At 56.6% G+C, this 16,718-nt stretch overlaps 2 protein-coding genes across 3 annotated transcripts; one reads left to right on the top strand and one right to left on the bottom strand.

Moving 5' to 3' along the window:
• The first annotated feature begins 3,706 nt into the window (after positions 1-3,706).
• On the top strand, positions 3,707-9,820 carry SRA1 (steroid receptor RNA activator 1). Of its 2 annotated transcripts, XM_067566877.1 has the most exons (5): positions 3,707-3,827; positions 4,048-4,173; positions 5,726-5,958; positions 6,339-6,447; positions 6,859-9,820. In XM_067566877.1, the coding sequence occupies exons 1-5, from the start codon at positions 3,782-3,784 to the stop codon at positions 7,050-7,052; spliced, it is 708 nt and encodes a 235-aa protein (XP_067422978.1). In that variant the 5' UTR covers positions 3,707-3,781; the 3' UTR covers positions 7,053-9,820. The 2 variants fall into 2 exon arrangements, with proteins under 2 accessions (XP_067422978.1, XP_067422979.1); XM_067566878.1 differs by lacking the exon at positions 4,048-4,173 and having other exon boundaries at positions 3,779-3,827.
• A 554-nt stretch (positions 9,821-10,374) lies between these two features.
• Positions 10,375-16,174, bottom strand: EIF4EBP3 (eukaryotic translation initiation factor 4E binding protein 3). Its single transcript, XM_067566876.1, has 3 exons — positions 16,000-16,174; positions 11,521-11,694; positions 10,375-10,730 (listed from the first exon to the last, which is right to left on the bottom strand). Exons 1-3 carry the CDS (start codon positions 16,112-16,114, stop codon positions 10,702-10,704), a joined length of 318 nt encoding a protein of 105 aa, XP_067422977.1. The 5' UTR covers positions 16,115-16,174; the 3' UTR covers positions 10,375-10,701.
• Positions 16,175-16,718: the final 544 nt, after the last annotated feature.

Raw genomic sequence — 16,718 nt, 5'->3', positions numbered from 1 at the left:
GCAGATGACAGAACAAGGACGGTCTCAAGTTGCAGGGCGGGAAGTCTAGGTTGGACATTAGGGAAAAGTTTTTTACTAGGAGGGTGGTGAAGCACTGGAATAGGTTACCTAGGGAGGTGGTGGAATCTCCATCCTTAGAGGTTTTTAAGCTGAGGCTTGACAAAGCCCTGGTTGGGATGATATAGCTGAGGTTAGTCCTGCTTTGAGCAGGGGGTTGGACTAGATGACCTCCTGAGGTCCCTTCCAACGCTAATATTCTATGATTCTATGATATAGCAAAGTTATCACGGATCTGCACATGTGGGTAGAGACACTCTGATTTGCCTTGCGGCAAAAGATTGGTATGTTCCAAATTTAAGCAGCTATGCATCTTCTTTTCAATTTCACCTCAGCTCTGGCTCTTCCCAATGAAACCTTTAGAGCAGGCTTTGATCGTCTGACACCAGTACAGTGGGCAGGCATGGTCCATGGGGGCTCTGCGGCTGCTGGCTGCAGATACAAGGAAAACTTAAAAGCCTTTTCCTGGCTACTGACTAACCACCCCCACTTCCCATGCCCTGAAAGAATGACCTGACCTGTTCCCATCCCACTTCATGCAGTAGCTGTTAACATGGCACTGGGTGTGGCAGGGTTTTTGTGTGTGTGTCTGTTTCACCCTCCTGCTGTGAATTGCTTAGTGATCACAAGCAAACCCATAAGAAAAAAAAATCAGTGCACACAGCCCCAGTGCTCGAATGTAACAAACCAGTGTGTGTAGCACCAGTGCTCACGGAACACCAGCACATGCAGCCCAGCACTCAGGAGCAGCTCTTCAGTTCAGTATGAGTTTGGATCTTATCTAAAATACCACGCTGCCAGCCAATCCTTTAGAAACTAACACTAAAGATTTATTGTAATAAGAAAGAAAGAAATCCAGAGAGAAATGTTAAAGGGTCAAAGCAAATCAGATACATACAAATGATTGAAAGTCCATATACATCAGGTTTCTAGAAGAAATGTGGAGTTGCAGGCTTGTATAGTCCCTCTGGCACACATCCAGTACCTGGATGGGCCTTAGTCCTTCGGTTCAGTTGCAAGTGAATTGATCCAGAGACAGGTATATGTCAGTAACTGAACAGGAACAAAGGCAAAATGGTTCCTCTGGTTTGAGCTTATATAACCTCTGTCTTTGGCCATGCGGCCTGTGAAAACTTACAGGAACTAAAATGGAGTCCAGAGTCACATGGGCCAATCCTGGTGACTCATTGGTGATGCTGGCATCTACCCCAGGGTCCCTTGCACCTGGGAATGTCTTAATGGGCCATTAAGCAGGCCATTGTTCTGCAGCCATCCTGTCTGAGATGTTGCCCAGGCAACCCAATTTGAAATACAGATATATCTAACTTCCATTTCACATACCACACATGAACATAAGTATTATCATCTGACTTAGCAAATTACAACCTTTCTAACAGTACCTAACATGGCATATCTTACGCGAATATTTATGATTTAGACACACTGATGTTAACCCACATGACAAATTCTCCCCCCCATCTAACCAGCATGACAGGGACCAGCTGGGGCTATGGATTGTTAGGCATAGAATGGACCAGATGGTTGGCCAGCTGCTGGAAAGCCCTGCTAGCCAGTCACACATTACCTGCTGGTTCTTTAAAGGGATTGTTCTCTTTCCCAGTTTGGACATCACCTTAATATGTCTTCACTCCCATATTTACTTATACTCTCCTGTCAGTTTCCCTGGGGGGAGCTCCCCGGTACGATAGACTGAAGTCTACCTCAGTAACACTTTCTATCTGATCATTTGTGCAAATAAAACACTAACATGCAGTGAGCACAAGCCATCCTTGTCTTTGCTTTGGCCCCTTTCTGCCAAGGAGTGAATCTGGATCAGATCAAGCTGTAAGGGGAGGGGAGAGGAGGCAGGCCCTTTTCTGCTACACAAACATAGGAACTGCCAGACTGGATCAGAGCCATGATCCATCTAGTCCATTAGCTTGTCTGTGACGGGCTGGCACCTCAGAGGAAGGTGCAAAAAACCCCACAGTAGGCAGATGGAACATAATCTGTCCCCCACAAGATGGATGGGGTTGAAATACAAACCTAGTGTGCCAGGGTCCCTGAATCAGTCCTGCCTTAGACACCCTCTGCCGCTGAACGGCCTGAGAGATCTCCACGTGCCTCAAACCTCAAGAGGACGTGGAAAAAATACCATGGGTGGAATCCTGGCTCCACGGACGTCAATGACAATGGGGCCAGAATTGCCCAGCTAAACCACTGACAAATTCCCTTTCTAATCATGGCGCCAAACGTGCCACACTGCTGCTGCCAACTATGCAAGGCCAGCACTTGGGAGGGCGACTGCAATGAAATACCGAGGGACTGTAGGGGGTAGTCTTGGTAACTCAACAGGGGGCGCTGTAATGCCCCAGCATGGTGATGGGGGTGTGGGGAGGTACTGGACTGCTGGAGGGGCCATCTTTCAAAACAGATGCAATACTGAGGGCCTGGGTCAACACTGAAGCCTTGTGTCAGCAAAGAGCCCATGGGACTTTTGGTAAGATCACTGTCATTTGCATTAGAGGTGCCCATTGTGCTAGGCCTGTACATACCCACAGTAGGAGACACGCTGCCCCTCTAGCTGGGCGCACAATTAGACTTGTCATCTGGTAGGAGTTTGTGGCTATGATCTCAGTCATGCCTAGTGGCCTGTCCATTCTCAAGTGACAGGTTATTAGGGTAGAAGCAGGTCCGGAAGACAGACAAACAGCTGGTGGAGACTGGCATGATTGGGAGAGCTACAACTACAAATAGGGAAGGGCTAAGTTGTGAACAAGGATGAAGGCATAGAGAAGGGAGAGCCAGCCAAGGGGCTCGTACAAGGGCGTGATCCAGTCAGAACAAGGAGCTGGGGTCAAGACCTTGGCAGCAGTGCCTCAGCTGGACAGAGGGGTTGACCTGGATGTCCGGAAGGCCTGAGAGGAGGGAGGTGTAGTTGTCAAGATGGGTGTGGGTTAGACTTTCCATGGCGTGGAATGGGACAATGTTAGCTTTCATAAGAGCTCTGGTGGGAAATATGGCAAGGTCGGGCAGCAACCTGTTATATGAGGTGAAGGGGATGAGTTGTGAGTGCAAGCGAGGGTGGTGGCAGTGTCAGGTGCTGGCGCTGCTGACAGGGAAGATAAGTAGTTCAGCTTTGACCTTGTTAACTGGCTGATGGTGAGACAGCCAGGCTGAGACGTGGGCCTGGCTAGCGGGAGGCAGGTCAGATGCAGCGAGGCAGATTTGTGACACAGAGGGACACATGGACACAGAGATGACCGCTGAAGTAAGTGGAGTAGATGCAGCTGCCCAAGGACAGGGTGCAGAGTCATATCCAGGCAATAGCTGACACACCCAGAGCCGCACGGCCGGGGAAGGCAAGCAGGGCTGGGATCACGGGTGCAGGGATTTGGATGAAGGGCCCAGGCTCCGCAGCAGCGGGGCAGGGCTCCCCAGCGCTGCCCACGCGGGTCAGTGGAGTAAAGCCCCAGCTCCCGGAGTCCCGTGTCCCCAGGGGGCAGATCGCGGGCAGCGCCCGAACCCCGCGCCGCTCGGGGCCCGACTGGAGATTCCGGTAATGCTCGGCCACGATCGCGGCCCCGCCCGGGCAGGCAGGAAGCTCCGCCCAACGCGGCTCAGTCTCTCCCTGCAGGCCCGTCACCACACGCTGCAGCCGTGGGGCGGGGCTGGGCACTGAGTACCGCCCAGGCCACGCCTCAATTCAGAAGGGCGGGGCCTCATGCTCGGCAGTGACGTGGCCATGGCGGAACTCTACGTGAAACCGGGTGAGGGGGCCGGGGCGGCGGGGACGTTCCGCGACCCCCCCCTCCTGTACTTGGGGGTGGGGAGCCATGGGCCCTTCTGTCATTTGGGGGGAGGGAAAGCCTTGGGCCCTCCAGTGTGGGGGAAGGCCTTGGCCATTCTGCCATGTGGGGAAGAGGAGGGGAAGCCCTGGGGCCAGTTCTTGTGCAGTGCCAATAATTGGTGCCATTTGTGTCTCCCCAGGGAACAAGGAGCGCGGCTGGAACGACCCCCCCCAGTTTTCCTATGGGTTGCAGACCCAGTGTGGTGGCCCAAAGCGCCCCCCCATCACACGCAGGGTCCCCACCCCACCCCATGGAGCGCCCCCAGGTTAGAATTGCCCCGAACGTTGTCCTGCAAGTGGCGGGCCCGCGCCGGGAATGGTGGAGCTCACAAGGGCCCCCGCCTGAGTTAAGCCCAGTCTCTGGCTCAAAGCCCCCTTCAGAGGGGTCCCTCTGAGGAGGATTTCCAGCTTCCATGCTCCCTAAGCCCCTGTGCGGGGAATCAGGGCCACCTGCCCGTCCTCTGAGGCCCCAGGGCTCAGGCTCTTGGGCTGGTCACTGTCTCAGACTTTGCTATAGCTCCCGAGGGACTTTCCTGTCCTGCAGAGACCAACCGGCACCCGAGGGAGGCTTTGGGGAAAACTGAGCAAATCTTTTATGCCCTGGATTCTGTTTCACCCCAGCTGCCAGTCACGTTACTCTTCTGTATGAGGCAACATGAGCTGGGGTTAGGGGTTGAGTTCCAGTACTGGGCCTTCGGTTCTAGCCTAATCTTCCTCCTGTGTGGTGTGCCCATGTCACCTCACTGCCCCAGTTTCCCCCCTGGCAACTGAGGAAAACGATACTTAGTGCACGAGAGGGGCCGAGTTGTAATTCGTTTGCTTTGAGAGCAGCACACAGTACTACAGCTGCCGATGGGTGATTCCTCCTCAGGAAGGCTGACTGTGTTTTGCATGCCTCAGTAGAGCTCACTGTCCAAATCCAGTGGGAGGCACGACCCCAGCCTGGGTGCTCATTACCTCCTTTCCCCTCTGGCAAACGGGCAGCCCCCTGGCTTTGCTGGGTACTTTAGCATTTGCTGGTGATTTCCCTGAGGTCAGATCCACTCATGTGTCCTAGTGAGGGACAGATACACCCAGCCCCGCTTTCCTCTGCCATGGCCACCCCAGGGACAGGGTAGGAAAGCAGGGCACTGCAAGCTCCTTACAGTGAGCCACTGCGCTGCCCTCATCTGCAGACAAGGCAGCGGCTCACTGTAACATGGCCATATGCTCATCAGCGGCTGGCCTGACCCCAGCCTGTGTCACTCAGGGCACTGTGGCAGCTACCATGTGGGAATGCCTGTTAGTCCCTGCTGACCTGGCCAGATCTCAGCTGGGGCCCATTCCCGATGCCCTGAGCCACCCAGTCCCCAGGTGCAGACAGGGGAAGGGGCTTTCCAGAACTGTTACTGCAGGGAAAACCCACAGCACTGAGTCTTAGCCCAGGACAAGTAACTGAGGCTCAGGGCGGGTAGCTAATAACAGCAGTATAAATGTTCCCATTCAGGCTTTGAGAGCCTCCCCCTCGCCAGGTTTCAGAGCCTGAGCAGGAATGTCTACATTGCTATTTTTAGACCCACAGCCTAATTGACTGGGGCTCTGAGACTTGCTGCGCGGGGTTTCTTTGCAATGTAGACATACCCTCTGCTAAGTAGGCCAGCTTGGCTTTTCACGCTTGGCACAGCAAGTCCAGAGCATTGCTCTGAGTGTTTTCCACCTCAGGCCACCAGAGCTTGGAGTGCCACCTCGCCCCATGGTGTGCTGAGCAGGCGAGATGCTGCATGGTTTGGACTGGACTCATTACAGTGGCTGTTGACTACATAATGTTTGTGTTTTTAGCTCCTACTCCAACAAATTCTGCTCCTCCAGCTGTGCCGGCAACTTTGCTCCCCAAGCCTGTGGGGCCACCCCCTCTTGCACTGCACAGCCCTGAGGCCGGATGCTCTGATGCTGTGAGGCCGGATGCTGCAAAGCAGGCCGCAGACCTGGCTGAGGAGGAGTGCGATGTGAATGTAGACAATGTTCTAGCCCCTCTGAATGAGGCTCTGGGCATGTGCAGGAATGCCAGGCAGGTGAGGGTTGCTGCTGCGCCCAGTGGCATTGCCAGGGACTCCTTTTGCCACAGGATGTCGAGCCTTGTACCTTGCTGTGTCTCAGGATTTGTGCAGCCAGAGAAGGGCCCATCAAATGGAGTGTTTGTTCTCTGATACAGCCACGCCATTCCCAAGTCATCCCTCTGCACCCTGCTGCTTGCGAGGACGTGAGAGCTCAGTTAGCTGGGTGTGGGTGGCTCTGTGGTAGAGGTCTCCCTTCCTGGTCTGTCACTGCAGAGGGCACTCCCTGTGCAGCCCTGTCATCCGTGATGAAGTGGGAGGGCAGGGGGACCTCTTCCCTACTTTAGTGTGCTGGGAGGTGGGGGGCTCTTCACTAAGGACCCTCTCTGGCCTTCCAGAAACAGATGTGCGATGACATCGGCAGACGCCTCGCTGTGTTTCAGGAAATGTGGCTCCAGGGAAAGCTGTCTGCCCCTGTGAGGAAGAGGATGAATATCCTGGTGCAGGGTGAGTAGGGGACAAGAGGGTGCCAGGGAGCTGTGACCCACTCCAGGGACAGGCCCACTTTACATGTCCAAGGGGTTCTGCACTGTAGCTTGCCTGTGCTGCTTTCCTGGCTCTCCTTCTCTCAACACTCAGAAGGCATTTGCTGTCTTCAGAGCGCGGCTCCCATGTCCCTTGCCCTGTCACCGGGAGGCCTGTTTCTGCCATCTGTCATGTCCCTCTCTAGCCAACTGTAGTACTCCCATCACTTTGGTATCTAGGCACATGGCTCTTCTCCCAGCTGGAATTGCAGTGGGTCCACCTATGCTGGGGTGTGGATGGAGCTTTTATGCTCAGGTTGGAGACTTCCCCCTCCAAATCCACCTGAGAGGATCCTGGGCCACTAATGGGGGCTGCTCTCTCCTTGTCTCCTAGAGCTCCAGAGGCAGCACTGGGACTTGGCTGATGAAATCCATCGCTCGCTCATGGTGGACCACGTCAGTGAAGTCAGTCAGTGGATGGTGGGGATCAAACGACTAATTGCTGAAGCAAGGAACTTGTCTCCTGGAGACTTGGTTGCAAATGAAGATCAGGCAGCTGGAGCTCAGCCTGCCGAAGAGCTTTTGTGAGCCATGGGAAAGCCAGGGGGACTTGAACTGCCACCAGGCCCCACTGTGCCTCCCAGAAGTGATGGAGCACTTGGCCATGGGGAGCATTTCTTATTGCTGTAGTGGGAAGCCAGCAAGATTCCTCCATCAGAGGAATTTTTGGCTTCTCCCATGTCTCCCTGTCCTGCCTCTGCATGTCTGATTCAAGATCGGATCAGCTCCACTCCAAGAAGAGGCTTTCTGTCACCAGTCAACTTGGGGCAACTTGCTGCATATAACGATGCTGAATAAAGATGACATCTTCTAGTGTTCCAAGCCTGTGTACGAGCCCAGTGCCAACCCTCAGCTAGAACATGCCGTGAGCAGGCTCCAGGGCAGAACAAGGCAGCCCTATGGGCAGGACAGAGGGCTGCGCTGGACAGATGGCAGACAGTGCTCTGCTGCCCCAGGGCCAGCCTGGCAGGGAGGGAGGGGGAGCCCTGTGCCATAATGACAGGTCAGTCTGATGCTGGGGCTGGAGATCAGTGTGGAGCCTTTCCCATGTCCAGAAGAGGAGCTGCAGTTAGAGCTGGGTGAAGTTTTTTGACCAAAGTTGTTTGATGAAAAACACGGTTTTGGTCGAGCCCAGGTTTGAGCACTCAGCTAGGCTGTGGGCATCCTAACTTCAAGTCCCTGCTCTAGAATCCAACCCAGCCTTCTTCAATTCACAGCAAATTCTGAAAAGTGTCAGTTTGTGGTTCACCCCGACCCCAATGTGCGCAGAAAAGTCTGTTGCTGGCTGAGGCCTGGGTGCAGTGCCCACGCCAGGTGGGGAAAGGTTGGGGTGGAGCTGGGGCAGCCCTAGGCCTGTTTCTCCTTTACAAGTGATGTGGGTCTCCATGCTGTACCAACTGCAGGGCATTCTCCAGCGTCCCCTGACAGCCACATCCCTCTCCTCAGCTGTGCACTTCAGCCCCAACCCCTGCAGGAATAGTCCTGAACCAGCCAGTCAATGCTCCTTCCTGATTGCTGTGAGGAAAGGACTGTCCAGGCCAGCCCAGACGGCTCTAGAAACATCTCCAGCGCTGAGCAGCTCACACTTTTACCTTCTGGGGTTCAAAACCCTCCAGCTTTTGCCCCAGTCAGTATCACTCACCTGCCACCTTTCCTCCCCCATTAGTACTGGCCTTCAGCACAGTCTCTCCCCCCACCCGCCATTGTACCTGAATCTGAAATTGGGCTCAACTGCTCCCAAGGGTGGAAGGGAGGAGGGAGGAGTGTGTGTATAAAAAATAAAAGCAGCAGGATTGGATCCTGTCCCAGCTTGTGGGGGTGGGGGAAGGGAAGAAGCATCCAACTGCAGGCAGTGCAGTAGGGCAAGCAGCACAAGTTGGCCTGTCACTGGAGAACGGCCTGTCAACAGCTAGCCTTTCCCCTCCCCACCAGGGGCTAGGTTGGGTCCTGCCTCAGTCCAGACAGCTTGGCGTTCGCAAAGGCGGCTCCCCCACCTCCAGGCAGCCCCCTCCAGCAGGTGACCTGGTACTGCCCCCATGCCCATGGAGGGCTACACAGCCAAGGCTGCCACATCAACAGCAACCAGTGCTAAGGAATCCAGTCAGGATGAGCAGCTCCCTCTGAGCACAGAGCCACTCTCACGCCCCACAGCTGGTCAAGCCACATGCTGGCTTGGCTCAGGAAGATCCCCCGTCTCTGTGTAACACAGTCACTGTGGCTAGCAAGGCAGGCTGGGGCAGGAGGGTAACAATGCCACTGCACTCCAAAGAGGGCAGTGAGACAATAGCATCAGCTGCCAGGCATCAAAGCACCCTCCCTGCCAGCAGCCGTGCTGGCAGCACGTTTGCTCCTTGGCCCCTCACACTTGCTCTAGCCCTGGCGGCCAGACAGATCCGAGGCCAGCCTCAGCCAGGAGCACATTGCCCATCCCTCAGGCCTGATGGGGTGGGGCTCTACTAGGCAGGGAGATTAAACCCCCATTTTCAGAAGTAGCTACTAATTCCGGGCACTCAGCTTTAGGCACTGAGCAGGGGAGGGCTCAGTCACCCTGAAAACCAGCTGCCACCACAGACGCATCAGGGTCACTGGGCTGTAGAGAGAGCTGAGACTGGGCAGGGTGCCAGATCATTGTGCATTACTGCGACGCAGCTGGGAGCAAGTCCTGGACTGGGGCCTGTTTTAAGAACAATTGAGCCCTCATAGCCTGGGACAGACACTCCACCGCCATGGCCCTGCCTAACCTCCCTGTGTGCCCAGTAGCCCGCAGTCTCCCTGAGGCATGGCAGAAGGTGGGATGAGCCCAGCACCAGAGCCACATAGGAGCCCAGCCACTGCCGACTCCCAACACCGCAGCTCAGCGCATTTCGCAGGAGAGCTTTTCTAGCAGCCAAAGACTTGGGCCAAATCGTGGGCCCTGCGCTCCAGCAAGTGGCGGGGGATGATGAGAGGTTTGGAGTGAGAAACGAACTCCAGACAGTCAGTAGAATGACATGGTTACCGGCTGTTCCCATGAGTGAATGCCACAGCATAGGCACGGTTTGCTGGCAGCTCCTGTAGCTCGTGACATCTCAGCCCCATGGATGGTCCCGGAGCCCTCGCTCCCACAGGCCCAGGCTCAGGGTTAGCAGCTCCCAGCTTGTGGGCCAGTGCAAGTTTGCAATTGCTCCTGCAGCTGTCTGAGGAGACTCTAGAGAAGGCCCCTGCTCTATGCCTTATCCTCAGTGAGCGTGGGGATCTCTGGGCACACAGCCCCTGGTGCTTAGACTGCACCCTCCCTGGGGAGCCAGCGTGTCCCACCCTGCCCCAATGGCCAGGGCTGCACCAGATCCTGGAAAGGCCGGGAGCAATGGGAGACAACTGGGGCTGCTCAGCCCAGCTCCCTGCAGCGAGAACAGGTGTGAACCAGACCTGGGGGGTTCCCCAACAGCTCATTATGCTGAAGAGCCTGGTTCTGTGGTAAGCTACAAATAAGCACGAGCCCTGGAGTCCTGGCAGTCTGAAGCCAGCCAAGCCAAGGAACGCTGCCCTCTTCCCCATGGTACCATCGAGCTTGCCCGGCTTTCGACCAAGCTGGATCGGCTCCCCTCCCTGCTGGGACATACAGGGCCCCCTTCCTGCAGCGCCCCTCGGCCAGCTCTGTGGCTTCTAGCCGAAGACTCAGCATCTCGTACTCCTTTGGAGGGGAGCGGGGACCCAGCAGTACCTGAAACTAGCCCCCTTCCGCCCCCCCGCTCCAGCAACAAGGGGAAAGGACCACGGGGCAGAGGTTTTGCCCATGGACTTGGCAGGCTCTTGCCATGCTCGAGGCGGGCTGTGGTTTGGGAGAGAAGCACAGAAGACACGCCACGCGGAAGGGGTTTCCGGTTGTTTATTGCGCAGCCTCAGAATGAGCCCACGGCATAGCCACTATACATGTTCAGCGCAGCGAGCCCAGCCAGGCGCCGCAGAGCTGGGGAACAGCAGCTAGTCATGCCAGCCCCAAACCCCCAGCTGCATTTCAGTAAAAAGAACCAAGAACAAATGCAACTGCAAAAACAAACCCAGATCCACACGGGGCAGCCACACTAGGGCCTTGCTCACCGCTGCTGCCAGAGCCAGTGCAGGATCTTCAGAGAGGGAAGGAAGGCAGGAGCCTCAGGAAGGCAGCTCGCCACCAGCCGTCCGTGTCGCTTGGAGCTCAGATATCCATGGCAAACTGATTGTCATCTGGGCAGGGGAAAGAAACGAGGGCCGGGTTAGACTGAGGGCGGCGCATGATGCCCGGGGAGGAGAGGTCTGCAGGGATCACTGTGGGGAGTGGATGCTGTTAATCAGAGAGCAGGAACACAGACAGGTGGATCAGAATGAGGGGGAAAGCAACAGCAACTCCCTGGGGAAGAAGGGGAGGGCCTGCCCTGCTAATATAAAGTTCACCTGCAGTTTCCCTCCCATCCACAAGAGGCACTCAATGCAGATTGTCATCCACCATAGGAGCAGACTTCCCAAGGAGACTGAACTATGGATCCAGCTCTGCCATGGGGCTGCAGGAAACAGCCAAGCACCTGAGTGCTGACACCCGCTGAGCCCAGCGGCAGACCCAAGATGGAAAGGCCAGTGGCTCCCCACAGCCCACTGGCAGCTGCTGACTGAGGCCCAGCACCCATCTCCAGCCCACTGGAGAGTGGGGATGGCCAGGGAGGGCTTGGTGCCCCCACTGTCCTGGGGACGGGACACGAACCAGCAGGCACCATGCAGCTAGAGGCAGATGGAACCAGGTCAGCTCTTCCCATCCCAGTGCTTGGAGGGGGAGGGGGACGGGGGGGAGGGGGGAATAGGGTCCCCCAGGCCGGGGTGGGGAAGCTGCATTACCTCTCCCCCCACCACACACTTCAAGTCCTGCTTCAGGTGCCTCCAAACAGGCAGTACAGTCACTTGTGGTGCACCAGGCTGGGAGCCCCAAAGGGGGCAGCCCCTCTGCTCTGACCAGTGCTCTGGAGCTGGGGCACGTGGGTCTTACCTGGAACCTCCTCCTCGGTCTCATTTTGTTCCTTAAGATCCTCCAGCTTGGAGAGTGCCGTGTGTGTGTGGGAGGTGATGCCGGGGATGTGAGGGAGGTAGCAGGGTGGGGTCTTGGCGATGGGTGAGTTCTTACACTCCAGCAGGAATTTACGGTCATAGATTATCCTGGTACCTGCCAAACCCAGCAGGAAAGTCAGTGCCAGGCACTCAGGGGCCCTCTTCCAAGGGACCCACCCACCGCAGTCCACCCCACAGGGAGCTCTGGAGTCTGCATGCTAGCTCTGGAGCCTCTGCCGATTCCTCTTTGAGCCCGGAGCAGGGAAGACCAAGCCCAGACTTGTGCCAGCATGTCCTGTGTTGCTGTGCCATGTGACACCATGACTGAGCAATCAGTCCGGGCACAGCTGCTACTTGTAATTAACATTAATTAGAACATCAGAGCTGCTGTACTAGGTCAGACCATGGCCCACCTTGCCCAGTATCCCGCCTCCAACAGTGGCCAGTACCAGAGCTTCGGGGGAGCGTACGGAACAGGGCAGTCAGAGTGATCCACCTCATCTGCTCCCAGCTTCTGGCAGTCAAAAGGTTTAGCATCACCAAGAACATGGGGTTGCAGCCTTGACCAACTTGGCAATAGCCATTGATGGACCTATCCTCCAGGAACTACTGATCCAGTTCTTTTTTGAACCTAGTTATGCTTTTGGCCTTCACAACATCCCTTGACAGCAAGTTCCACAAGTGAGTTTTGCGTAGTACTTCCTCTTGTTAGCATGAAACCTGCTGCTCATCAGTTTCATTGGATAACCCTGTTTTTGTAGTGTGAAGGGGTAAATGACACTTCCTTATTCACTTTCTCCAGGCTATTCATGATTGTAAATTACAGACCGCTTTCATACTCTTATCATATCGCCCTCCCTGTAATTGTCTCTTTTCTAAGTTGAACAGCCGTAATCTTTTTAGTCTCCTCGTGCTGAAGCCATTCCATAACCTTGATCATCTTTGTTGCCCATCTCTAATCTTTTTCTTGCCTCACTATACTCTTTTGACAAGGCGTGGGCGTACCACCAATTTATATAGTGGTATTATGACAGTTTTGAACATTCTGTTAGTTGTCAAAACACTTCCGCTCAGTGTGTCGCAGTGGTCAAAAAGCCTATCTATGGTGACTCCAGATCTTTTTCTTGGGTGGCAACTCCTAATTCAGACCCTATCATTGTGTAGTTGGGATTATTTTACATTTATCTGGCACCTTTCAATGTGAAGGACCCCAGAGCATTCCAGATACAGAGATCATTGTAGCCAGCAATGAAATGCAGCTGTCTCTGGGGTGTATCACAACACCTGGTTAAGATGACCCAGCAACATTACCCAACAGTTTAGGGCTACAGGGATCCCATTGGAAATTGCAGTGGGAAATTAGGGAGGCAGAATGGGGCTTGGCCAAGATACCATTCCCACAGATTGTCACCCATCCAGCTGGAGCAGCCTTCCCGAGGAGACTAAACTCCATGTGGCCGGCCTGAGCCCAGCAGCAGCCCCAAGAAGGGAAGGCCAGTCTTCCCCAACCTTTCCCATCAGTGCTGTTCCTGGGTCAATGCCATCACACGGTGCTAGTGGCTAGCAGGGTTTACACCGTCGCCTGGTCGTGCTCGGAGCACCGTTAGATGGCCTGGTGGTTAAACGCCAGTGGCTGGCCTGAGTTAGCACCAGTGCAGCTGGGCTGGTAGTAGCCCTCAAGCACCAGGGGATCTTCACCCCCAAAAGCTGTCAGGATGCAGATTTTACATGTCCCACAAGGGATGGTGCCTTCAGCAGCACATGCCCTCTAGCATCAGCCTGGGGCACTGTTCCAGGACAGAGGGGAAATGCTGTGACTGTTGTCCTCATCCACTGCCAGCATCACTCCCAATTTCCCACAGATGTCTCCCATCCCCACCTGCCAAGAGCAGCCCTGAGCAACCTGCCTGCACGCAACAAACGTATTACCGCCCTACCCATGCGTCAGACAGCTTCATCCAACGCCCCCGTCCAGCACGGGGAGGGGATCTGGGCAAGGTCTGGAAGGGCAAGGGAGATTCTGTCTGGGATCCTTCCAGCTGGGAACACACTCAGCTCATCCACCCACATGACCCTTCAACCACCAACTGCCCACATCTAGCTGACCCAAGGAGAACTCCCCTCCTGCCCTGGCAGTGACAGTAACCCAGCCCAGCTGGGGGCAGGTAGGTCCTTGCTGGGCAGAGGAGAGGTTCCAGACAACAGGGAGGGAACAGTAGAGCAAAGGCAGCGGCTGTCGGGGCGACAGCTCGGCCTAAAAATCCCTGCACTGTTGAGCACAGGCTGCAGCCTTCGGAGCAGGGAAAACAGGTCATGAAACCCTGCGCAGGCAGCTGGGAGCAGCCGACCTTGACCTCAGTGCCAGCAACTGCCATGGCTCCCACCCCTCCCTGAGATAAGGCTTATTGCTAGGAGCACAATGGAGCCAGTGCCTGCAGGACGGGCTCATGTGCTTTAATTGAAACGCACCCAGCCTGTGGAGAAAGGTGTGCAGTCAGCGAGCCAAAGGCAGCACCAGGCCCAAGGGCATGTGTGGACAGCTTTCTAAAAATAGGGACAGCCAGCAAGACCAGCTGGGTCATTTTCACTCCCTGCAAGAAGTCAACCAAGGTTCAAAGAGCCCCGAGGCAGACAGCACAGTAGCGGGGCCAGGATTCTGCCAGGCTCACGGACACCCACGCACTGGCAGAGTGCACCTCCTAGGGGCACAGCCCAACGCAGCTCCTGTCCACACCCCACCAGGATCTTGAAGCTCCATGAAATAGGAAGGTTTTGCAGCATTCAGAGGGTGCTGACGGTACAGCTGCTCCCCGAGGACAGGCTCAAGGACCCGCTCGCTGACTTAGAAGTCACTCTGCAATAGCAACTACCAGCCAGGAGCCAATTCTCCCCCAGCACTGATGGGGTTACATGCTGCCATTCTCACCTTCTGACAAGACAGTAGCAGCAAAGGAATCAGACCCTCCACTCCCAGGACAGGGCTCGTCTACACAGGGAGCCACTGGGTTAAGTTTGACAGGAAGGAGCCATGCCCATAGGTGAAGGTTCTCTCAGGAACACTCCTGAATAGCTTCACGTGGAGACAAGCCCTAGGAGACCCATGAAAGCCTGGAGGCAGGAAAGCTCAAGCTAGGCCATGCAGAGCGCAGCAGAATCGACCCCTGCTGAAAGCTCTAGATCATCTCTGTCCAAACTCACACATCCGCAAGCTGCCTCTACCCAAAGCTTTTCCTCAGACTCCCCGCCGGGGGCTAGCCCCATTGGCAGTGCTAGTGCAGACAGGACACTGGTGTTCTAACCACCACAACAGCTAACCCCCCCCTCAGAGCAGGGCTAGAATAGTCTAAGCTGCTGGCAGCTGGCCAGGCCCTGCCTACCCTAGAGCTCCAACTGCTACAACAACAGAGGGAGGATTCAGGAACAAGTTCTGCCTGGGCACGGCCCTAGCATCTGAAGAGTGCGAGTAACTGGACCCTGCTTGGAAATGCCAACATCCACATAAAAAATGTAACCACCTAGAAATCAACAAGGAAACCCTGGTCTGGTAATCAGGGCCCCCCTGGCATGCACAGCTGCCTAGGTGCAGCCCCAGACAGGCAGTGCTGTTATAATGCCTTTGTCTGGTGTCTCTCCTGCTGGGCTTGTGTTTATGGGCTGCACAATCTTCAGCTCTGCTAGAGATCGGGCCCAGCACCTCCACAGCCTATTGCAGGAGCACCCCTCCAGCCCCACTAGGCTCTGGGGGCTCCTGCAGTTGGTCAAGATATCCGGCACCTTTGGATTAAACAAAGTTAATGAGCACAAGCAAAGCCTGGTGCTTCCTATGCTAACTCCCCTCCCCCTCCTCGAGCACGACCCATGCGGTGGTGTGTGTGTGTATATCAGATCCTTAAGGCGGAAGCCAGCCCGGGTTCCCAGCCATCCCAGAGCTGTTCCAGCCCAAAGGGGGTTCCCGGACACTGGGGGCGTGTGAGGGAGCCCGAGCCGCCCCGATCCGTTCCGCGGGCGCAGGGTGCCCCAAATCCCAAAAAGCTCAGCGCCGCTCCGGCCAAGCACGCTCTCTCGCCCGGCCCGGGGACGGACGGGCGGGTCCCGCTGCCTGAGCCCGATGACAGGATCGGGTCCGAGTGGCTGAAATGCGCCTCCCCACCCCCCGCCAAGCCAGGCCCAGGCCCGCCGGAGCAGTTTTGGTGGAGACAGCGGAGCGGACCAGTTGCCCGGGAGCCCTGCAGGCGGCGCGGGACACGGGAGGCCACTCCCCCGGGATCCGGGAAAGGCCGGGCTGTAGCCGCAGCAGGGGTCGCTGGGCGAAGGCTTGCCCCGGACCGGCTACAGGCGGAGGCGGGGGCCGCGCCGAGCTCTAGGGTTGCTCCAGGAGCAGAGCTCGACCGCCGCGCGCTGGGGGCCGGCCCAGCCTTACCCCCCGGGGTGGTGGAGTAGAGGGTCCCGCCGGGGGTGCAGCTGTAGCCGTCCGGGGACCCCAGGTCGCAGCCCCCCGGGATGGGGCAGGAGCTCGTGGTGCCCGCAGCGGCCATAGATGGAGCGGAACAGCCTGTCCACCCCCTAGGCACCTACAGCCACTCACTGTCAGCAACACGTGCAGCAGGCGCGGGGGCGGGGCGGTTCACAGCGTGGGGCGGGGCCTGCTTGCGGGGGGGGGGGGGGGGGGCGATTGGGTGTCAGCCAGCATTGGCCCGCCCGTCCTTCCCTCTCACCGAGGCAGGGCCCTGCCAGCTCAGCGGTGACCGCACCGCACCTGCCCAGCCAGGGCAGAGCATCACGGGTCTGCAGTGGGGAGGGAACAGGCAGCCCCGCTTGAGAAAGGAGCCGAGCAGCGTGAGCTGCCCAGGAGTCACCTACTGAGACTCGCTCAAACCCAGACGCGATCGCCAGCCTCCCGCTGTGCTTCCGCCCCGAGCCCCTGGAACCGGCTTCTGCTTTGCAGACCCTGGCCCCAGGGAAACCCGTCTTAAGTTCCCGCGGAGCAGCTACCGGCATAGGGCTGCCCCCTGCGGGCCGGGTCCGCGGAGCCTCGGTGGCAGGACAGGGCCACTGCTGCCTGCAAACCTCTCCCGCAAGAATTCAAGCAGCTCCTGGACACTCGGTGGGAGGCGATGATGTTTCTACACAGACCGGACA

Source organism: Emydura macquarii, unplaced genomic scaffold (genome assembly GCF_026122565.2).
Source record: "Emydura macquarii macquarii isolate MOO-44397 ecotype Brisbane River unplaced genomic scaffold, CSIRO-AGI_Emac_v2 contig_2768, whole genome shotgun sequence".
NCBI classification, from domain to species: domain Eukaryota; kingdom Metazoa; phylum Chordata; order Testudines; family Chelidae; genus Emydura; species Emydura macquarii.
Note: the sequence above shows the minus strand (reverse complement) of the source record. Positions and strands in the feature narration are given on the sequence as shown.